Source organism: Amblyomma americanum, chromosome 11, assembly GCF_052857255.1.
Source record: "Amblyomma americanum isolate KBUSLIRL-KWMA chromosome 11, ASM5285725v1, whole genome shotgun sequence".
NCBI lineage: Eukaryota > Metazoa > Arthropoda > Arachnida > Ixodida > Ixodidae > Amblyomma > Amblyomma americanum.
Window position 1 is genome coordinate 10,167,303 of NC_135507.1, and position 23,857 is coordinate 10,191,159.

Consider the following 23,857-nt stretch of genomic DNA (forward strand, 5'->3'; position numbering starts at 1 on the left):
AATCACAATCTCAGCAGCCTGGAAAGTATGGCTGTGATATGGCATGGCAAGCATTGGAGACTGTGTATTGGGAGCAGATGATTTTCTGACTTAGACTTGAGGTTTGTGCCTTTTTTCTTGCAGGCTATGTGAGAAATGTGGTTACTGGAGAGCACTACCGCTTCATCAGCATGTGGACTAGCCGGACATCCTACATCGCAGCTGCTTTCATCATGCTTGTCTTTGTAAGGATGAGAACCTTATTGTTTATGTCCCCTGTTTGTTGAATGGAAGGTTTTTTTTGTTTTAGCATTGTAGTTTAGTTCCGAATATTTTTATATATTGCCCATTCATGTGACAGGTAATGACGCACATAGTACATACTGCGCTGAATAAAAGCGGTGATATTTGGATGATGCAAGGAGCCATGTAAGACTTATACTCTTTTTTAGTTATTAATATTCTGCGGGTCCCTCTTGGACCGAAGTAGCAGCCTACTGGTTAGAGTATCCGCCTGTCATTCAGGAGGGGCTGGGTTAGATCTCCAGTGCCGTCGGCTAGCAACTGGTTTTCTAATGGCTACAAGACGTCCCCTGGCCTGATACTCGGCTCTTCTGGGTTGAATGCTTGAGAAAAGGGTGTTCAGCCAACACGTCACCTCATTGACAGATTGTCAGTGCTCAAGTGGCCGAAATAAGCCGTGTGTGCTTGTATGTACTGTTGGCCGAACACCGTTTTCCCAAGCATTTCACCCGAGAATAGCCAAGCACCAGGCCGGGAGAAATCTTGCACCCATTAGAAAACCAATGGGCACCCGGAAGCACTGGGGACCAAACCCAAAAAAGGGGTCACAGTGGGCTTTACCGCACAGGTTGGATTTGTGTCACTTGATGGTTGATGATCAGTTGAGGTCTTTAATATGTCTTTAATTCACTGTGAAAATATTAATAGATCAAACTTCCTTTGTCGCGCTGCATTCACTTGGGCTTCCTACAACTGAGAAGGACATTGCTGTTACCAGATTTTTTGGTCACATTACAGGGTCATTCAATAATCGTAAGAACACATTCTCTTCTCATGTCTTTCATATTTTCTTTGCGCATGCAGCTGACTCTGAAACTCTTGTCGCATTATGTGAACACTCCTTTTATGTTTTATAACTTGTTTTCAGACCCTGTCGATATCGATGCTGCTCCGGTACTCTCACCACCAGATATTTGTCTTCATTGGTAAGTTTGCACACGGGTCAGAACCTTATTTGGGTAAGGGGTGCTGCCTCAAAGCAAGCAGTTTTTTTTAGAATTCCAGTCTCAGGCTCTCCGTTCGTCTGCAGCCTTTAAAGTTGCAACTGCTGTTCATTGCTCTTTAACCACCAGCTGTAGTTTAAGTGCGACTAAGGTTTCAACTATTGGGCCAGCATGTCACCTATACACTAGTCACTCTGTTTCTTTGAGCAGTTACACAGGTGGCTTTCATGATGCTACGACTTGGAGCATTCTTCTGGTCAGGCTTGAAGGGCACCTCTAGGGGTGTTTCGAACATTTTGGGCTGAAAGTTCAATCTCATTTCTTGGGTCTCTTCTCTTTGTCACAACCAACCATTTTTAAAATACCAAGTGGAACTTTTTTCCAAATGTCCAACCAGAACATCAGATAAAAGTTATGAATTTCCAGGATTTCATCACTATAAGGTCCCTTCATTACAGAGGCGTAAAGAACTGGGAGATTGATAAAGAGAAATGTGATTACTGCATAATTAGCTTTAGGTAATTTTGATAATATCCAACTGCCGAAGGTAAATGAAACTGCGTGCAAATACCCAGGTGGGTAGAGTAAACTAGGAGCAAAATTTAAAACTTCTCCATCCCCTGCAATTGCAACATTATGACCATAAATTTGTGGGTGTTCTGTTGTGAGAGTTGCTAGCTTTTGCACAAGTTTGTCTTTCAGCAGGCCTCCTGTATCACTGGCAGCTGACACGTTGGCCTTGTGTTGATAAACATGTTGGGAAGACTGCTACTTCAAATATGCTAGTGATTTGCATACATAATGATGTGAGCAAAAGTATAAAATTGTTCACAGTTTTACGCTCCATATCGCATCAGTGTTGCAGGGTTAAAGTAGCAAGAACACCAAATGAATTCGAAGCTTTGTCCATCGCCAGCGATTATGCTTTACTTGATGTAGGGTTGACATCATAAACATTACTAGTAAAACACTTGTACATGCTTAAAATGATGTAAGTAGTTGCTGAAAATGATCAGTCCTTTCATGAAATGCTTGAGATGACCTAATACAAGCCTCAAAAATTTTTCTATTTAAGCAGTGAGTGGACATTATTGTGAGGAGAACGTTTCTGGTGTCGAAAGGGTTGTGTTGCCTTTATAAATCATCTGAATTGAGGCTACGCGAAAGGCAGAGAGAACAAGAGAAAAAACTTTATTGTCATGAAGAGGGTGATCTTTTTGGGTTGCTTCAGCTGCTCCAGGTGGCCAGCAGTTTAATTCTGTCGGCGACCTCCTGTGCTCTTGCCGTGGCTTTGAACTGAATGTCCGAGTCCGGACTGGCGAGAACGGCTTCCTATTTTTCAAGCGTGGGAGATGTGACTAGATCTTCCGGAGGCGGATCCTCCGTGCAGTTCCAGATTATGTGGTTGAAGGCGACTGGCTCGCCACACAGATGACAATGCGGGTTTACCAAATCGGGAAAGATATTGGAGTACCTACGTCCACCGGTTTGGCTGCGACCGCATTTGAAGGCCCCTCCACGTGGTAGCCTGTTCGTGGCTGAGCGAAACATGTGGAGGAGGCAGGCTCGCTCTAAGCTCCCCGTAATAGTTGGTTATGGCTTGATATGTAATTAACGTCTCGCCCCTGGGGACATCCGGGTCCAAGATCCCCTCACCGGCTAAGCTGACAAAACATCGAGCGTACTGGTGAGTGGCCCACACCAGTTCCACTTCCTTCCTATCTTTTGGCATCGTCCGAATAATTTTGTTTTCAGTGGCGGGGATAGGTCCCCTCGCAAAGTTGCAAAGGGCCATTTTGGAATCACTGAATTGTGCTGGGGCCTTCCTGAACGATTCAAACATGAAAATTTACTTGCGCTGAAATAAGATATCACATCAGTGGCAAACTTTGCCAACCAAGTTATATCCAGTGGATATTCATATAATATCCTCCACAAGATATCAGATGTCCTTACGATGTTCACAAATGCTCATATTACGTCCATGTAATGTCCATACAATGTTCATTTTGATCACAGTGGACGTCCATATAATACTCATATTGTGCCCACATGAGACGATTCCTAGACATTCAGAGGATGTTAACCAGATATTCTGCCAATCTATTTTCAGGTTGGGCGCTGGATGCGTGCCATATATATTGTGCGCTGTACAGCTTACAACAAAACAAATACGATGCAAGATATGATAGAGAGATACAAAGCAAAAACCAACAGGTGCTAATTACACAGGAAACTTCAATATTTTGTACATGATCTGGGAATAACATTTCAAATAAGAGGTGCATTATGAGAAAATTACACACTGGGCTGTGATCAATGCAATTACATAAACATGTCACAAAGAAGTGTCATTTTCTGGTATACATGTTACTTGAAATGTCATTTCCAGTATGTGCAAGATAGAACATTAATGTGTAGTGAAGTCATTAGTTTGCGCTCTCTATGACTTTGTGATCTTTCATCATACTCATTCTGTTCTTGCAAGCTGTACAGCACATAAAATAACAAAGGTTAATCAAACAGCTGCAGTTCTCGTTTCTTCAGAATATTGCACCTCAAGGCAGTACGCGGGCAAGGAATATGCACAGGCACAGGTTTCGAGTACGGAAGAACGTCAAGGAATTCAATCACTTGTTTTGCCCTCAGCCATATTTTATTGCCCAGTAGCCATGATGATCAGCGTCTGTTGCTGTCCATTCTTTTACTGCAGGTCCTTGGAGGCCTGTGAATATAACAGTGCATTGTGTTGAACAGTAGTAATGACACAGCGGGAAATATGGACAAGAAACGGGTGCACAAGAATATGCCAAAGCTAATGTTTCACCCAACTGGCTTAGTGGCTTAGTATCTTTTCTGAAAAGTAATGAGGAAAAAAGCATGCGATAGAAGCCAAGTACACAAACGTGCATCCACTATAACCTTTAGCTTTACCAGAGGTAAGACTAAATCCAGACAGGGGTTTTAGAGTACAAAGATCACATGCAATAGCCTGAATGCTTAACATAAGGAAAGAAACCCAAGCCTCGGCAAACAAACACAAGGACGACAACCAAGAATTTCAATGCCACAAACGAACACTAACACTTTGTTTGACAGAACAGTGTCATAAACACTCACCATTATTGCTGTTATCCACGTAATCCTTCAGTACTTCCACCAGTGAGGGCTCAGGACTGCGTACAACATGCACAACAAGCTTGCCGCCACAACGAAGAAAATGTGAACATGCGAAACAACAAATAAAAACTTGCGAAGAAACACTGAAAGAAATCACGAAAACGTCGCGGCCGGCGCTAGTAATGGCGTTTGGATTGGATTGGATGTAAGGCTAGCGTCGCGGCTAATGACGATGCTCATGGCCGTCAGGCTGCCCAGGGTGAAGAAAGTTCTGATTATTGTTCTGGTTTTGAAATCGCAGCATTTGTGGCTGTCGGTCTAACTTGAGCAGTTTCTTCAAATAATCGTACCGTACATGCCTTCGCATGCATAAAATAAAATCAAAGCGTGCAATAGTCAACTGCTTGAAATAATTCGTTCCTGAAAATGGAAGACTGCGAAAACAGGAATGGTTAAAATCTAAAGGTAGCATAATTTCAGCATGCTCATGCCTTCAAAAACAAAGATATCTTGTTCTGGTAAGTTGTTAGCACTTTTCCAAAACTTTCAATGTGCTGAAAGAACATGCATATTCGAATATCCTCTGAATATCCACTAACTGATATCTGAATCCAATAGTCCCGTCAACATGCAGAGGATATCGACACATGGACATTGGACGTTAGGACCATTTGTGGATATCCTCTGCATATTCATAGTTTACTGGGATAAGTAATCAGGAACGTAAGGAAAACTCACAGTATAACTTTAATTAGCAATGATAGCCTCGAAAAATCCCCAGAGCTGTCCTTTAAGTTCTGGATACAACATTATTATTCATAATACCTTTAGCAAACGATCTTAAGGCAAGCAAGAGTGCATTTGAGCACTCTTACCTTTTCCTGGAAGTATAATTAGGTGCATGGAGGTTATTTTCTTCCTTCATGATTAGGTGCATGTGTCACTTTGGCGTGCGTTTGTGCGGCTGTGCACATGTGTGCGTGAGCGGTAGAGAAAGAAAGAAAATATTGTTGGTTCTAGTGGCTGGAAGATGCAAGCGGACCACTTTTTTTTTCTTACGGTGCAGGTCGCGCAGCGCATTGAGAAAAAACTAGGAGGGAGGGAATATATATATATATATATATATATATATATATATATATATGTATATATATGTGTGTGTGTGTGTGTGTGTGTGTGTGTGTGTGTGTGTGTGTGTGTGTGTGTGTAATATATATATATATATATATATATATATATATATATATATATATATATATATATATATATATATATATATATTACACACACATTTTTCTTCCATGGCGCAGCGGCTGCGGTCCCCGCCGCGTTTTTTCATGGTGGGTGGAGCCACCTATGGGAAGGGCGGAAAGACAACGGGAGTGCTTTTCCCGCCTTTTCGATAGGTGGCGCCTGCTGTTCACGCGCTCGCGTTGAATGTTCCCAGCGGATTTTCTTGTTTCCTAAACAGGGCCGCATGGACGTAAGTTTAAGCGTTACAGCTTTCGTTATAAATTAAAACATGCGGAAAGCAGCACTTGCGCTGCACACCCTTCTAGGCGCATTAAGGCGTTACGATTGCGGTGATGTTTTTCGCTGTCGCGCCATCCGCTAAGGCTGCACTCAGCTTTGTTACGTTTTCACTGCACCTTTCACTTCACTGCACTGGAGAGGAATGCGTTTCCCACTGGCCTGACTTTTCGCGGTACTCTTGCGCCGCCGGCTTTGCGCGGTACGTGACAGCGCCCGTCTTCGCGTTCGCTGGACGGCCCACCTCATCTTGCGGCGCGCGGAAGTTTTCACTCGTCGTAATTAACGGTTCGTTTGTTACGGCAGCCGTCTACTATAATGGCACCTTAGAGATCGATCATGATGGACTGTGTTTTCATGACCGATTGAAGAAGTGCTTTTACATCTAAATGTCTCTTTTGTAAAACAGCGCGAACAACGACGGATAAGAACAAGAAGGAGCATTTTAAACTTGCTGCTGAAGGTAAGCAGAGGAGTTTATATGATCCATGATTGGTGACGTCAGTGACTGTAAGCGTGAAAACGGCGAAGGACAGGACGTCGTGTTTTCATTGTTTTCGCGTTTATTCGCATGCGGGAACCAGTAGACTGGACTCACAACTCGTCCACATAAGTTAGGTTTCTGTCATTAAATTGTGCTGTATATATGACTAATTCTACTCATCGTAAACCCCTCGACCCTCCTTGATGCATCTGTGACTTGCACATGTGCAAGAACCTCCCATATTTTTTTGTTGTCTCCTGGCCGAAGAAGCAAGAGGTGCGAAGCAGCTGTTCAGAATATTCCCGTGGCTGTATGCCCTTCCTCCCCAAGTTATTTTGCGACCCGTCCGCCTCCGTTTTCAACCCCGCATCCTGTCAGCGCTTCTGGAAAATACGCGTACGTGTGTCGTATGTCTGTGTTTCGGAGGGTGGACGCGCTGTGGGGCGCGCAAAAGGCTCCACGCCGCCGGAGCAACGCGCTACCACCTCTTCGAGCAAGACGCGAGAGAATTCGGGAAAGGAATCGGGAGCTGGGGCCCGGGCTTGGCTTCGGCTCAGTGAAGAAAGTAGGGAAGGCGGAAGGGGGTGGGGGAAGAGTGGAAAGAAGGGGGCAGGCGTTCTGCTTCCGGTCTCGCTTCCGGTTGCGGGCTTTTCGAAAGGATCACCGGTGCTAGGAGCGGAGCTATCCGATGGGGCGGCGTTGCTCCATTCCTTCACCTCTTGGCTGCGCCAGGGGTTCCGGGGCAGGAAATTAAGGTGGGGAAAGGGAGAGGGGTCGGGGCTCGGCGCGGTGGGGCCGTGCGTGTGGCGTCGCCGTCGTGGGGAGACCGAAGACGAAGGAAGGGAGGTGGGAGGCGGAAATGCCCCGGATTGTATTGGCCGGGAACAGATTTTCGTGGACCCTGGTCCTTCTTTCCTTACGCTGCCCGGCCTGGGCATTTGACTCGCTCTCTCGATCTGGGCGCTTCGCGACCGTGTAAACCGATTCTGCTGGTGCCTCAAGCCACGCTGATCCTAAAACCTTCCTTTTTTCACTGGTGGCCACAGAAGCCGCTCGAGCGAGCAGCCTCCACCCTCCGCCTTGTTGTTTTGCGGTCTCGCCCTCTGTTTTTCGGCACTTTCTGGCGACTTGCCTTACCGGCACCGTTTCGCTTTCTTCCCTCGCTGTTGCCATTGGGTAACAATAACGAGCTCCATCGGTACTAAAGCTTCCCGGGTCTTTATGCGAGTGCCAATCGCTGCTTCCAAAACAGCGACAGGATCCTCAGAGTCACGTCTGTGTTTGCTACGGGGAACGGGAGTGTGACTCGAGTGTTTGTCTTGGATCTTGCATGTCCTCAGCTCACCACTGCGCATGCGAACCTGACAGGTCTCCGCTATGCTAAAGTTATTTTAATGTCGAACTCTCTGACTTTCGCTTGCGTGCAGCGGTAGTGAAGCGCCATAGCTGTGGAGCCACCACTGCGGCGTGTCCTGTGGTGTTACACGAATACTTTTTGGTCAAATGTTTTAGGGGATTCTGCCAAGGTGGAGTAGATATGTAATTAGGGAGTGATTTTTCCCTAAGACATTTGACCAACACTGTTCCTACTTTGAATTATTGACTAATTCGCTCTCGGTTTACCATATACTAGCCGCCCCGTTAGCTGAGTTGGTAGAGCGACTGCCACGGTGAAGCGGTGGTCAGGGTTCGAATCCCGGAGCAGGACGAATTTTTCTTTAACTCTCAAGTTCCGGTGGAAGCTGCTCAGCTTTCCTTTGTATCCGTGTGGCAGCGCTTGGGTGAATACCAATGTGTACTTTTTGTGTACATTTTGTACACCCTATGCATACCTTCTATGTGTGTTGTGTATACCTTGTGTATACCCTTGACTGGTGAAGCGTTGCCTCCCCTTTTACTTCGTCGTTGTCGGCCACGTCTTCGGTCCCTTCCATGCTTCCCGACTGCATGGGGATAAGACGAGCAGGAAAGGCACAGATTAGGCGGCCGTTCCTCTATTTTCTTTTGTGCCCTGGAAGGGAAGGGTGCTCCGAATCGGGACAAGCTGAGCAAAGCGAGCCGGGGTGGCGTCCGGAGAGGAAATATAAAAAAACGGAGGATAGGGAAAGGGGCGGAGGGGATGGCGGGAGAGGGAGCTCTCTGTCTGCCTATGTAAATAAATAACCGTTTGCTCCGCGTCGGAATGATTTAGTGAGGCTTTTGATTAAGCCTCTCGCCGCTCCTCCCTCTCGTCTCTGCGTCCTTGGCAAATGAGAAATAAAAGGAGGAGGATGGTCGAATAAATAAGACAAATTTATTTCCGGCCTCGGCGAAAAGCAAGTTGGGGAATGAACGGGTGTTCCAAGTGCAGGATTCCCTGTTCCTTGGGTTTCGTCGTCGTATCTTGCACAGTCTTATTCCTTGTGCTCTTTTCTTTCCTCAACTTTTTGACTCCTGATGACGTTTTGTTATATTTTGGAAGTATTCCCAGCTCGTTTTTTTTTTGTTTCTTCGCGAAGGGAATGGGAAAGACAGTGGATAGAAGACGTGAAGGTGGTCGGGAAAACGCGTTCGGGTTGTGTCGAGGGGAGTTTTGGAGGGTTTTTGTAAGAAGGGAAAGGGAATAAACGGGAAGAAGGGAAAGATGGAATGAGCCTTTGGACTGGTAAAAAACGGGGTGCGCGCTAAGGGAAAGGCAGCATCCACAGATGGCGTTGCGACTCATGCCGTCGTTTGGCACTTGCACGTTCGGGGTTCCCTAGTGGAAGGAAATAAAATTGAAGGAGCCGGTAACAGGAAAGAGGAAGAAATTCTGGGGACGCTGAAGTCGCGTTAAGAGTGGAATGCGATAGCATTAGATCTTACATATGTCGCAGCTTGTGTCGCAACTTCTTTGTATGTTTGCATAGGCTTCTTTGTATGGGCCGACAATTTTGTGCTGAAATAAAGTAGGCCTGGCTGAAGTGCTTTGCTTATAAAATAGGCAGGTACGATGCCAATGAGGTAGATGCTGAGGAACAAAGCGTGACGTCAAGCATGTCAGGTGGCGATGAGCGGATTAGCTAAGCGCACAGGCTGTCCTGTTCCACCAACATGGCGTCCGCCATGACGTCTGTGCAATCCTTCCATGGTCTGCTGTAGGCCGCAAGACGTTCTTGCCGGACGCATTGGCCCTCTAAGGGGCCCGCGTCACCGGGGCTGCTCCTCGGGTTTGATAGTGTTGGCCCGAGTAAACTAGTTGTAAATGGCCTTCGGCTCTTACGTTGTCTGTGGAGCTCTATTTCATGGAGGATGTTGATGAAGGTAGTGATTTTTATTGTTTTATTTTTACCCTCAGGGCCGTACAGGCGTTGCTGAGGGGAGCGGGCAGAAATAAATGATCAGCAAACAATGTAAAAAAACGGGTGCATGAATTATGAATTATATATATATATATATATATATATATATATATATATATATATATATATATATATATATATATATATATATGCATGCTAGATTAGACAATAAATTCATTGGTGCACAGCAGAACTCTCGTTGTCGAGAGTCGAGATATAATCTTTGTGCCTGGATGCTCCACGGAGACGGTCGTCTGCTCCGGCAGACAATCGCAGAGGACCTCGCATAATTGCACTAGCGACACCATCGGATGTCTCCGTGTATGAAGTATCAGCTGCTGATGCGATTTGGACAATTGTTCAGGCCATTAAAGTGTGAAGGTCGCGGTGATATTAAAAAAGAAAGAAAGAAAACTCAGCAGTTGAGGGTCGTTACATGCAAACGTTTCGCTACTGCTTGTGGCTGCACATTTATGTTGGTCGCATGTTAATGTTGGCTTGGGAGAAGGGGATGCTTTGGTGAGCGCAGCCACAAGAGAATGTTGTGACGATCTGAGTTGTGGTCTGCAGTTTCGTTTGTGTTTTTATTCACCTCCATGTTAACGTTGATCTCCGGAAGGAAGATCCTTTTGCGCGTGTGCTAGAGGAAACCCGGGCGGACACTATAGGGGTGCATGCGGTTTTTCTTCGTAACGCGCTCACAGCGAAACCGGGCGCGTGACCCCTGTGTCAGCGGCAGAAGAACGTCCCGGTCACTGATCCAGCGCCCGAACACGGCGGGCCTCTCCTCAACCCTGGCGCGCGCACGACCTCAATCTTGTCCGCGTGGCCGGCAGTTGTGCTTTGTGTAGCAGCGGCACTCAGCGCCCGAGACAAAGCGAAGGCGCTTTGGGAGAGGAGAACGCGAAGAAAGCCGGAGTTAAGTCGTTGTGTAAACAGGGGCACCAAGATAACGGCTGGAGATGGGAAGCTTCTTGGCCTGCGCGACGTCCACAACGATGTGGGATGCTGCGCCGCTCGGATCTCGCGGATCGCACTCCGGCGGCTCGGCTTTCGGATTGGATCGGCTTGGCCCGCACTTGTGTCCCCGATCGCCTCCCTATGTTTTCTCTCTCATTCTCTCTCTCTTTTTGCTGCATGTCCTACCGCGTTTCTGATCTTCTGATCGTTTATCGGAGCGCTCTCTTTTGAGAGCGAGTTGGAAAACAAAAACACAGTCGACCCTCTGTACTTGCAGCTCGAAGACGGGACCGATAATTTGTTCGAAATGCTGAGAGCCCCCATCGGGCTCTACTGATGCGCATCATGTTAAGGGGACAAAAACGTCGGTTCCAAAGTTCGAATTAGGCGAGTTCGATTTGCGATTCCGTGAGAGCTTTTTGCTTCGAACACAACGTGTCAATGACTCTCGCGAGAAAGCTCGTCAGCCGCTGTTCGTTCTTGTTTTTATTGCCCGTTAAGGCCCAGTCGCGTGCAGAACTCGACGGAGATGTTTGATAGGCTGATAACCTGCATGATAATTAACCCGCATGATGTTTTCCGTATGGCTCGTATGGAAACCAAATGGAGGTAGTGGTGTATACAGACAAAGCGTACGAAAAAGTCGAAGTGTGTACGACGTCATACACGTGGTACGGAAATCACGTGGAAGCCATACGGAGGGGATATCGGAAATGCACGGAATACATTGTGAAAGCCTACGAATTCCTCAATGCAGGAATTCGGAGTACATACGAAATCCCGGTTGGTACGGAACGTTTCACTGCGATATTGCCTAGTTCGGAATGGAAGCGCGTGCTCTTAAGTGGACATGATGGTAAAAGGCGTCAAAAGTTCAATAGAAAATACATAGGCTGTCCATAGAGTGTCTAAACAAAGCTGTCGCTTACTGTCCACTCTTCACCGGGCGAGAAGTTCGGGAATTTTACAGCGAAACTATTAATGGTTCACTTGGCGCGTCAGTGGTCTGGTCTTTGGCGTAACGCATCAGGTGACCATCTCATGTTCGTTTGACGTGACTTGATCTGTGACGTCACCGGCAGCGAGAAGCCGTCCGAGCTCGTTTCGCACAGCTGTTCATGTAAGTCTATTTATTTCATCGCCTGTAGCAAACGCTTAATTCGAAAGACTACAAACAGCTGCTCGGGTCAAGCTCATACGTGAGAGAGCATAATTATGCTTTTTTTTTTGGACCGGAGATTCGGCGCACTGCTCTGTTCTCCGTGCGAGCTGTACCCTCCACCCAGAAGACGGCAGACGCACGCATCGCTGTGGTTTAGGCTCAGATATGCAGGGGCGCAGCCTCACCTTCATTGTGACCTTCATGAGAACACTTCGCATTAACGCTGACAATTGGGAAAGTTGGCGAAGGCTCGCTGCTCATGTATCATTGGCTTCTTTCCTTCGGTTGTGTTTTCATGCTGTCTTCGTGCTCAGCCCACTGGCACAGAGCTCTACTCCGGATATTTTGCTATGTTGTTTTTAACTTCATGTCGCCAGCTCACGGGTTTCCTTCCTTTACTCTGCTCATTCCCCCCCAGCTTAGCCCGAGACGATGTGGCTTGATCCTTAAAGCACGTGGCTCCGTTTTTCTGCTTGTGCCGTGGTGCGGCACAAGCCGTCGGCATCTTCTTATTCCGGCACCGCAGCCCGAGCGAAGCAGCTTTCTAAAATCGGGGCCGCTCGAAACACACACGAGTCCGGCAGTCGAGCGCGTGTCGCCGTAAGCGGGTCGACACGTGTAGCTATTCCTCAAAACCCATTGAGGAAAAGGAGGAACTCTTGGGCTCGAGGGAGAGAAGATGTTGGAAAATCTCACTTTATTCTTTTTAAAGCGATGGCAGTGCGGGGTTCTCTCTCGGGGCTTAAAGGGCCACAGAAAGGGGTGTTTGAGCTTGGCTTTAAAATGTTTGCACTATGTAGAGTACAGGTCTACGAGCGTCCATGCCGCGTACGAGACCTCAGAAGCGAACGGGAAATTTACAATCAGTGTTTAAAAATTCTCAATTTCGCACCTCGCTGCGACGCGCGGTGCCGGGCTTTTGCGCGAAAACCTGGCAGACGACGTCACGTCTTGCAAATGACGTCAGCAGCCGGGGGGTTATCATTGGCTCACAGCGCCAAATTCTTGTGGACGTCACGCGCTACCGCGGCCGTGGCCACTCCGCGCGCTCCGCAACCGGCGGAGGTAGGTGAGGGGTCGAGTGAGTGGAACCGACGGAGGAGCGTCGCCGTTTTGGCGTGCGAGAGGAGAGGGAAAGGCGCGAAGACTTGGAAGTTCAAATTTTGTCTGCATATAACTCAGCTTCCACAAAACGCATTAAAATAATTCTTGCTTGAGGATAATTATGAACCGTCGTCTTTTAACATGCCAGACATATCGCACCTTTATTGAGACCCCCTTTACTACGCTGTCGTCGTCAGCAGAGTACAGCGAAACGCCACTTGTGCGAACTTTAGGGCTACCTCTCGAGCTTATCGAGGCTGTCTGCGTTTTCTTCACCCACTATTGAATCTACTTCACCTTCCCCATGGATAACCAATGGATAACCCGTCCTCTACATATACGCGACCCTGCATGCAGTGTGCGCTATGCGTGGCTTTGTATAGGCAACCTGAACGCAGTTTGCCGATACACGTGGCGCCATCTATACTCGGTGACAACTTTTTTGGCAATGAAGAGGAGGCGCGTCAGGACGTCCTCCTGGCATGTTGTTCGCTGCGCTGTTGCTTCGCTTAGTCGATGGTGCAGCTGGCGCTATCTGTGCAAGCTTCTTGTAACCGGACGTGTCTAAACAATTCGTCGTAATCGATGAATCGGTTTCTGACGTGACCCCCCCCCCCCCCTCCCCTCCCTAACGTTGAAAGTGTGCAGCTATGTTAGAAATTTGCCTTAAATAACGAGAAGCCGCCGCGGTGGCTCAGTGTGTATGGCGCTCGGCTGCTGACCCGAGAGACGCGGGTTCTCTCCCGGCCGCGGCGGTCGAATTTCGATGGAGGCGAAATTCTAGAGGCCCGTGTACTGTGAGCCCTCCACTGCGGCGTCCCTCATAGTCTGAGTAGCTTTGGGACGTTAAACCACCATAACACATAAACCCTAAATAACGAGTTCTGCCAGTGTACTGCCTTTTCAGAGGAAAGTAATAACTATAACTATATTCCGCTCCGTTGAAAGACAGGGAGCTTACGTTTCCGCTGTGGCTGCATTGCCAAGAAAAGTGGCCACTGTTACTTATCAACACTGCGTCGGCCCACTTGATGGAAACCTGGTGTGCAAGACCTGAAATGTATTTCCGCGTTAATAAACGCTGTAAGCGTACGCCCGAGCACACGTCAATTTGCCACACCCTTCCTTCTCCCTCTTCCTATTTTTTTGCTAATCTCTATATCTCAGAATATCGGTTCAGCCGGTGCGATGCCACCAAGGCCGACGTAGGAAATCCCTATTTAGCTGCAGCGCTAACAAGGCATTGAACGAATATTCTGTCCTCTCTGCACTGGGAGGAACTTGAAGTTTGAACAGTGGACATAGCATTGAAGTTTGCCTCTACCGATGGATGAATGCGTTTTAGTGACGAAATACGCTATTTTTTCGCTGAAAACTGAGCTTTTATATATAGGTTGGAAAAGTTTCGAAAAAACGGAATACTGGTGTCGCTGGCTCACCGGTTGTTTTGAGAAGCGAACTGCGGTGCTCCAATACGTTTTTTTTTTGGCGCGAGAATTTTTGAAGCTCGGTTATACCGCCACCACTTCGAAATTGTGATCAAGGGGGCATTTTTCGTCGTGACGTCATGAGCTTGAACCGAGTGGCAACAAAATTTTAGATCAATTTTTTTTTCGGCGGTAAATGCGTCTTTTGCTGCAGGGCACGCGTCCTCGTGGCTAGATAGAGCCACAAAATCAATTTTTAATAAGAACAAACAATGTATAAATATTGTGTGGAGTTTTCGTGGGTCTGTCTTTAAGATTGGCATTCAAATGAGGCGTGACTTGTGCTTGAGGTGCGCGGCTGTTGTGGTCTATGAACCCGGAACAGTTAGCGCACGCATCGTCATGCGGTCGTGTACTCATTGCAGTCTGGGACGTGCTGGCCTCCAGGTCTGTACGGCCGCCGTTCGAGGCAGGCTTTTAGAATTCGCGGCGGTCGCCTTTGCTCCGCTTGAATTAATTAACGGCAGATTATGATTAGTCTTCTACGTTAGCTAGATATGCCTGCGCCAGAGGTAGCAGATATTTCTAAACAATAAATTTCTGGAAGTGAGAAAATGAACTAGCGAGAGACATCGTGATGCGCAGAACAGGTAACTGGCATTTTTTTTTTGTAGCGCGGTTTTCAGTGTTGAAATATATGCTAACGGAAAAAAAAACATGGCTGCTGGCGTCCGAGTGGGCTGGTGATAAATAATGTTTAAAAATTTTCTTCACCCTGAGCCAGAATCGGGTAAAAAGGGAGTAATTGCCGCAGTTACTCCTCGCAAATAGCGGTTACATTCCGAGCCGAATATGGGTGAAATGGGACTGACTGCACCACTTACTTAGTCTTTCGATGGACGGTTAGTCCGTGGTGAGGCTAACGGCGGCTGATGTCCCTTTTGTAAAGAACTTAGGGTTGGCATCTTTAGGGACTGATGCAAATGGCATTGCGTTTAGTCCCCAATTACTAACAGCTTTGCTCTTTTAGTTCTTTGTGGCATAAGCTGTATTACGTGGAGATAATAGCGGTGGCTGCCGATCTGTTTGAAGTTAGTTTATGATGGATTAGTGGTTGGCCTTTTCAGGGACTAATGGCAACACATTTAGTCCCTGCAGGGACTGATACCTTTGCCCCCATTTTTGTCTTTTGTGGATTAGACTGCGCCTTACGCCTGTCGTCGCAGCCTCTCCTGAGAATGCAAGCAGTAGCTGCGTTGCCGTTCTTGTTGCTGTTCGCAGCAAAATATAGATTTATTTATCTGTTTTATTTTACTTGTTATATTAGCCTATGGCACATCAGTTGTTGCTTGGTGCCTGCCGTTTTGATCGAGAACACACAGGACGGCCTCGTGTGCGCTTGCAGACGCGAATATGGCATTTGTCTCGTGCTTGTTGGTTACGAAATCTCCCGTGTATTTAAGCCACTTTCTTTCTTCTTTTTTTTTCCTACAGTTGAGCTGCTGCACATGCTGGAGTTCAACTCGACCATCAACTTTCCGGCTGGCCCTCTCCTGACTGTTATCCTGGCGCTCGTTGGTGAGTATACAGAGGAGCGAAGGAGGTCGCGGCTGCGATCAAGTCTGTTCGGTTGCTCGTTGTGGCAAAAAAAAGGAAAAAAAATAACTCCACAGAGTGCAGGCACGAACACAGAGCTTATATGAGGCAGCAATCCACACAAGCGCAGCCATAGGGCTGCAAAGGAAAGCTTTCGCACAAGCTTCGAAGTTGAAGAAATTTTTTTTTGTCCTAGGTATTTTAATGTATTCTTTAAGGGAATCTCCACGCTCCGTGGAGTAAATTTTGTTATAAAAGAGCAATTACTCATTCGCATCCACCCAAACGCAGCGGTACGGCTGCAAAGGAAAATTCATCCTAGTCCGGGGCCCTGGACAAGCACGAATTTTCCTTCGGAGCTGTATGGCTGCGCTTCGGTGTATGCTAATCAGTAATTGCTTCCTGATAACAAAATTTACTCCACGGACCATGGAGATTCCCCTAAAGAGTTCATTAAGAATACATTGGTAAAAAAAAATTGTGAGATAAAAAAATTGTGAGAAGTAGTACGTTGCGCGGGAAATTGAAACAAAAAATATTGCTCTGCTCCCGCGCTACTCAGTCACTTGGGATCCGTTCCAGTGGGTAGAGCGAACTTGGACTCGTGCTTCCAGGCTATCTATGGTGAACTAATTTGTGTGTCCGGGGCCCGTGTTCTTGAAGGGACCAATAAATGAGGCTGTCCACTTTGGTCCTCGCCGATTGGTTGGAGCCTCAGGTGCAGGGACGTCGGCTGCGTGACGTCACCTGACCCGTCTTTCCCGATACGCCATCCCGGCCGAAGCTGCACCTGCCGTTGCATCAGTGACTGCAGTGCAAAATTGATAAGCTCAAAATTTGCCTCCTAATACTTACAATTTATACTAAAGCGTTGGAAAACAGGAACAGGCTTGCTGTGTTCTGGTATAGATTCGGTGGGTGTTTCTGCGCAATTAGCATGATTCGCGATTATGGCATTTGTCATTTTTTCGGGGCAAATGAACACGTCCAGTTCAGGTCAAGCCCATTTGGTCATGTCTGCTTAGAAGACATTCCCAGATTCTAGGTACGGCTAGAAGTCATTCTACAGCGGAAGCGGTTATACGTAATCCTCCCTGGCGGATGTTTACGGTCTACGCGTATAGACTGTCAACATCCGGTCACCTGACCAGAGCCTTCCACGTTATTTTGTGCGCCTGTTGCGATAGTTGTGGTAGCCGAGGTTGCGACAAAGTTTGTTGGTTTCAGACATTAGCAAACGACAGGCAGCACCGCGGCGATCTTTGTCAAACACTCGTTAGTTCTTTTCTTCACTAGAGCTCCCTTCCAGTAGACCCTCGTTAAAAACATGCAGTCCGCGTACGCTATGCGAAGCTCGCAGTTTAGCTTTTCACTCTTCTCGCCGATCGTGACCAAATGAACCATGCAGCGCTGCACTAAGCGCGCTTTTGGCGTCGCGGATAGTTGACGGCCCAGTCTGCAGATGGCGCCTGTGTCTGGTCATTGGCGCTGGCGTTAGTAAAAAAAAAAAAACGATTGGAGGATTCGTGGCCTGAAAGCAGGGCAATGGCGTAAATATGCTAGCAATTAAAAATTGAGATTGCGTAAAAGTTAACAGCTTTTATTAAATTCTCGAGAGAAATAATTTCTAAGTAGTACCTGTAACTATCACATGTTGGTTAGACGAATGTAAAGAAAAAAATGAGCACGGTATTGTTCTAGCACCCGTTGTTAACGGGCAGGGGGTAGCAGCATCTCACCGCTGCCACCAGTTGTTACGGCTCGGGTAGCATGAACAGCTGTTGTGATGCAGGGTAGCGTGGCTGGGCCGGAGAACGGACGAGGAAGGATGGAACCTGACATTTGGGAACGAAAACACAAAAAGGTTTACTGGCACTTCGAAGAAACTTATTTATGTAGTTTAGAGAAGGCAAGCGTAACAGAGGGCGTCACAAAGTCAGGTGGGAGGATGGGATTAAGAAGTTTGCGGCGATAGGAGGGCCGCAGCTGGTAAAGGACAGGGTTAAGTGGACAGGTTTGGGAGAGGCATTCGTCCTGCAGTAGGTTTAGTCAGACTGATGATGATGATGATGATTATAGTAGCGATGCATTGGGTCTTGATGTCCAGAGCACGTGCTTTCAAAAGACAACAGTGGGAGTAAACGCAGTCCATCGAGCCATGTCTGGTACCAGCTTCAAAGTTCACGCGAGTGGAATATAAAATTTCGTTTTGCGCTCGGTTTAATTTTTTTTGCTGCTGCCTTCCAGGCTGCAAAAAAAAAACAAAAAAACAATGGAGCCCGTTCTCGTAAGTGCGTATCTTTCCAACCGCTAGCGCAATTCACCGCCGATATGCACATGGTTTTTAATCGCGCTTTGGTGACGCAGTCTCTGCGAGTTCTCGCTTTGCTCAAGCCGCGGCGAAACGTTTGTCTCAGTTCGTGCCTAAAGGGTTCCCCTCCCGTCCTCACTCACCCTGGAACCGTGTGAGGACAGCGCTTGCTCTTTGACCGGACTTTTATCTGATTACTCCGATTCTCGTATCGTTCCAAGGCGGGTGGAGTTGTGCGAGAGAGAGGGGAACGATGGTGGTTGTGCACCCGGGCGTTCGTTTGGTCGCCGCTTTGTTGCGCGCTTCAACTTAATTTATTGCTTTTTATTATTATCTTCCATCGGTTTCTTCCATTTTGCTTTCCGTCCTCCCTTCTTTATATCTACATCCTGCATTCACGCTCGCGTACTCGTGGCTTATGCGCAAAGGAGGGAAGAGAGAGAGTGTGTGGGTGTGTGAACGGGAGAGGGAACAGCCGGACGGACGGTCGTGCTGCTCGCAATCTGTGCGTGCGTCGTCCTCCGCCTTTTCGTATTATAATTCCCGAACCAAGATTTCGTTCCGCGCCGTTTCTCCTTTTGAACACGACGATGGAACTCGTGCCGCTGCCCGCTTTGCTCTTGTTTCACGCTCGCCCCGTTTCTTCCCGCCATTCCTTTATTTGCTTTATGGTATGGGGGTTATATTGGAGGTTATTGTGGTGTTTATTTTTTTCTTTTAGAAATGAAGTTTGATGAAAAACATTCTGCAAGGCGAAGCTAAGAAAAGGGGGAGAAGGAGCGCACATGAATAAACAAGTCGAACTCCAGGCGCCGCTGCGCTCGTCTCGCGTTTTCCATCTGCTTCGGTCGCCGCGACTTCTGCTTTGAAGCGTCGTGTCGTCTGCTGCTACCGCTGCCTCCGCCATTTCTGAGTCGTCTTGCTGCTTTTTGCCTTTTTGTTTAGTGTTTTTCTTGCCGTCTTACATCTTTCTTTTAAGACCATTTTGCTCCTCGCGTCCCGAATATGAAGCTTTCGAAGGTTGAGCGCACATAACAAGATTAAACGAGGACGGAACTTAAACAGAGCTTCGTGCGCCGCTTAGGCGCGGATAGCAGCGCCCTCCCGTGTGAAGGATGAAGCGCGCAGGTGAGCCGAACGCGAGTCGATGCAGTCCATGCATTTTTTAGGGTCGTCACTTAAGCGCGTTTGGCGTTTCTTTTTTTTCCGCATTTCTTTTGTGTCTTTAGTATTTGTTTTGCGAGATTTGATTCCGCCGCTCCATTGCCGTCGACAAATACTCGCTTGATAAGTACGGACGGAGTCCGCGTTTTGGTAGAGTGGGGACAACTTGATAACTTGGTCGTTCAACGGTTTGCGACTTCACTATAAACTAAACCGAGCGTTAAGTTCTAAACGCATACTTTCGTTTTCAGCGGGTACAGGATACGAAACCATTCATGTATAACTTTTTGTTGTTGAAAAGTCTTGTGTTATGATGCTTCAGCGTCGCTCTTCGTCCAATGTGGGTGGTTATAAGGAATGCAAATTAAAAATGAAAATTGGTTTTTCGGGAAAGGAAGTTGCGCAGTATCTGTCTGGCATCTCGGCGGACACCCGAACCGCGCCGTAAGGGAAGGGATAAAGGAGGAAGTGAAAGAAGGGGCAGCCGTATTGGAGGAATAATTTCGACCACCTGGGGATCTTTATCGTGCACTGACATCGCTCAGCACACGGGCGCCTTTGCATTTCGCCTCCATCGAAACGCGGCCGCCGCGGTTGGGTTCGAACCCGGGTACTGCGGATCAGTAGTCGAGCGCCCTAACCACTGAGCCACCGCGGCGGGTGCAAATGGTTGTGACATTCCGTGTATGCTACGAGGATCCACGTTCGACGGCGCGGCGTAGACGGAGACCCGTGACAGCGGCATCATCAATTACCCAGCCATGCTCTTTGAGTGACGACCAGAAAAACCGGTCCCGCCGCCGCCCCGGGGAAACAGGCTTTATCCTCCCCAATTTCCGGGCCACTGGGACAACATTCTTTCCCTCCCCCCCCCCCCCCCCCCTTTGTCGTGGGCTATCGCCGGGAAGGCACCCACAGCTTCCCAGAAGGGCCGTGACGGACACCTGTCAGACAGACAGGCAGTACTCGCCAAGAATGTGGAAAGACAGGCGCTAGTGAATTAGCTCCGAAGAGAGAGCCTGTGTATACTCTCACTTGAGAGAGAGTGGTGGCGTTTTTGTTGTTTATTTAGTTTGTATTGTTAACAGACTCTGGGGTCGAGGCTAAGCCCAGCCCAAGGGGTGGTCCCCATCTCGCATGTTATTTTGGATTGGAGAATTGATGCTTTGGGCGGGCCACTGGAAATGACCGCCCTTAGTCCTTTGTTAATCAAGTGCTTAAAAGCGCATGTAAACGGATGCAGTTCAGTCTGAGCTGGGGCTCCATGCTTAGCATGAAATGTGATGCTACTTAGGCACTAACCTGCCCGGTCGATGAGTAAAGTAGTGCAAAGTTTGTTCTGTTGAAAAATTATGCTCTGCTGTCATCATCTACAAGCTCGCCTCCTGTTCATCTTCCAAGCCGAACGACACTAGAGGAAGGGTTTGGGAACCATCCTCGAAGAAACGGACGACTATTGAAATTCTACTGCATACACGCTCAGGACGACATCATTCGCCAAGAGGGCCTTCAGCGCCGAAGCCCCGACGGCGTGCAGCTTCTGCCAGCAACCGCTCGAGCCCAACTCCGGAGCCACTCCATCGCCCCCATGAAGTCGTCGGCACGTAAGCTCGGACGCCCCAGCCTCTGATGTATAATCTTCATCATGTGTAATTATTGAATATACCTGTTTGTTTAAACTGAGCCATACGGTGTCTCTTTGCCTCTCCGTCCCGTGTGGACCTGCGCATTATGGGGGTCATCACACTGGTGTCAGAAGTGGGGTCTCAAAAGCAAATGTCCTCTGAATGCTGTGACATTCATGACTTCAAAATTGTAATCAAAAGGGAATCACGGGACTGATTGTGGGACTTTTACCCCCATTTGAGAGGCTTGAGGCACTGGAGGGCGTGAAAAAAAAAAGACTGTATCTGAGGGAGCTCCCACTCCACAGCCGTCGCTCGGAGCAAGCATGCTGGCATTAGGAAGCGTCATTCCGACGTTTACGGGAGATAAGACAGGGGTTCCAATCTGCGATTTCTTTTCTATGCTAGAGGAGATTGGGAAAATGGGGGGATGGTCCGATGCTCAAATGCTGGGAATGGCGAGGTGTAAGATGGCAGGAGCTGCTCATGATTTTGCCTGGCGAGACGAAAAAGTAAAATCTACAAAATCATTTGCGGAATTTAAGAAGCTCGCGTTTGAGCATTTCGACACTGAACCACGTCACGTGCGGGTACAGAGGTTCCGTGACGCCGGACAGATGGTAGGGGAGGACGTGCGAACATTTGCGTCGCGGCTTCAGCGCTTAGCGCGCGATACGTTAAGCAGGGAGGAGGAAGGAGACCAGCTTAAGAAGAAATACGCGGAGGATATACTTAAAGAGGAAATGACCGCTTTGTTCGTGGCTGGTCTGCAAGACCCCGTGCGCCGGTTCGTGCTCTCGCGCAAGCCGAGCAATTTCGACCAAGCCGTGGAGGCCGCATTGGATGAGGAACAAAATGAGGCGTTAACGACAGCCGCAGCGAGAGTACGCGTCATAGAGAGAGCGGTGCTCAACCCTGAGGTTGCTCTCTTGACAGAACGGTTAGATCGCTTAGAACAGCTGCTATCTCAGCAGGTAGAATGCCAGGTTGAAGCGCGCGCTCAACAGCGCCCATTCGCTGGAAACCGGAGACCGCCACAAAGCTACAGGCGCGGTATGCGAGATTTTGAAGAAATCGTATGCTTCGCTTGCCAGGGTCGCGGACACATCGCCAGGTTCTGCCAAAACGTGCGCCGTGGGGAGCCACAAAGAGAAGCAGGCGAGACACGCCCTAAGCAAGCCTACAGCGGGGCTCCAGATACCGAGTCAAAAAACTAGTTAGTCCTCCCCAGCCTGAGGAGCGTGGGGAGGGAGCAGTAGATGATGAGGTGGTGGTAGTTTGTGTGGCCGACGAGGCATGCCCTGTTGTGCGTTGCAAGTTAAATGGTTGTTGTATGGAATTGTTGATAGATACGGGGTCAAAGGTGACATTGCTTAAGGAGAGCAGTTGTAACACGCTTCGAAGGAAGGGGGACCGCGAGGTGTTGGAAGCGTCTGGTGGTATGGCAACCAAATTTGTAGGCATAACGGGGGATCCTCTTGGCATAAGTGGACTCTACCGGTTACACTTCTCTCTCGGCGGAATTGCATTGGAGCACCCCTGCTACGTATGCCCGGACACGGTGTCTCTGCCAAACGGAGTGTCAGGTATATTAGGGCAGGATTTTTTGAGAAAAGGGAAGGTAGTAGTCTCATTCTCTGAGGAAGAGGTTAATGCGGGCGGCTCAAAAGTTCCGTTTTTGAACAGGAGAGGGGCTGAGATTCGCATTACCGATATTGACACCCGTCAAACAGTGGGATCATTGGAGAAGGTATATTCGCGGGTTGCCGTCCGGCTGGTCGAGGAGGCGGTCGTCCTTCCTTGGTCGGAGCACATTTTGTACGCGTTTGTGCCTTCAGATGTAGAGAGCGGCGCCGTGGGAGTGCTTGAGCCGGTCGACTCTCTCAGCAATGGCCTGAAGGCAGCCGCGTGCCTCGTGACAGTTAATGACGCCCACAGAGTGCCCCTACGGGTGGTTAACTGTAGCCAGCAGCCACTGAGCCTTCCCAAGAACAAAACATTGGCTTTCTTCACCTCTGCGATAGAGCAACGTGAGCCCACCGATACGGTACTCGCAACTGTAGAGCATGCTAGTCCTTCGGCTGCTCCAAAGGTGTCGTTCGATCTTTCTCACGTAAAATCCAGGGAGAGGGAGGCTCTGGCTGGTTTGCTGAACGACTACTCGGAGGTATTCGCCGCGTACAACCTGGATTTGGGCTGCTGTGGCGTTATAAAGCACAGGATAGAAACCGGCACTTCATCGCCCGTTTACCAGCGTGCGTACAGGATTCCTTACTCCCAACGTGAGGAGATGGAGCGGCAGGTGCAGGACCTGATTGATCGCGGCATTGTCGAACACTCAAAGTCACCCTGGGGAGCACCAGCACTATTGGTGGAAAAGCCAGATGGCTCGTATCGATTGGTAGTGGACTACCGCAAACTAAATGCCGTAACTCGCATCGATCCATACCCCATCCCCAATATACAGGAGACGCTTTCTCAGCTGGGCTCTGCCAGGTACTTCACGGTAGTGGACATGGCGGCGGGATTCTGGCAGATAGCAATGGATCCGGCAGATGCCGAGAAAACGGCATTCAACACGCCCTCAGGGCACTATGAATGGAAAAGAATGCCGATGGGTCTGGCCAACAGCCCTGCTGTCTGGCAGAGAACCGCTGATGTTATCCTGGCAGGTCTTCTGGGGAGGCTGTGCTTCGTGTATATGGATGACATTATCATATACAGTGGCAGTTTTGATAACCATTTGCGCGATATTGAGCAGGTTTTGGTGCGACTAAGAGCAGCGGGTCTCAAACTGAAGCCCTCTAAGTGCCAATTCCTCAAAAACG

The 23,857-nt window shown here is 48.3% G+C and overlaps 1 protein-coding gene across 4 annotated transcripts in view; it reads left to right on the top strand.

Moving 5' to 3' along the window:
• LOC144110530 (membralin) overlaps positions 1-23,857 on the top strand; it is a 184,479-nt gene that overhangs the window by 135,672 nt on the left and 24,950 nt on the right. For all 4 annotated transcript variants that reach the window (XM_077643522.1, XM_077643525.1, XM_077643524.1 and 1 more), the window contains 3 exons: positions 124-224; positions 1,151-1,208; positions 15,828-15,911. In XM_077643522.1, coding sequence (XP_077499648.1) covers positions 124-224; positions 1,151-1,208; positions 15,828-15,911 — 243 coding nt within the window. The remainder of the gene's footprint in view (positions 1-123; positions 225-1,150; positions 1,209-15,827; positions 15,912-23,857) is intronic.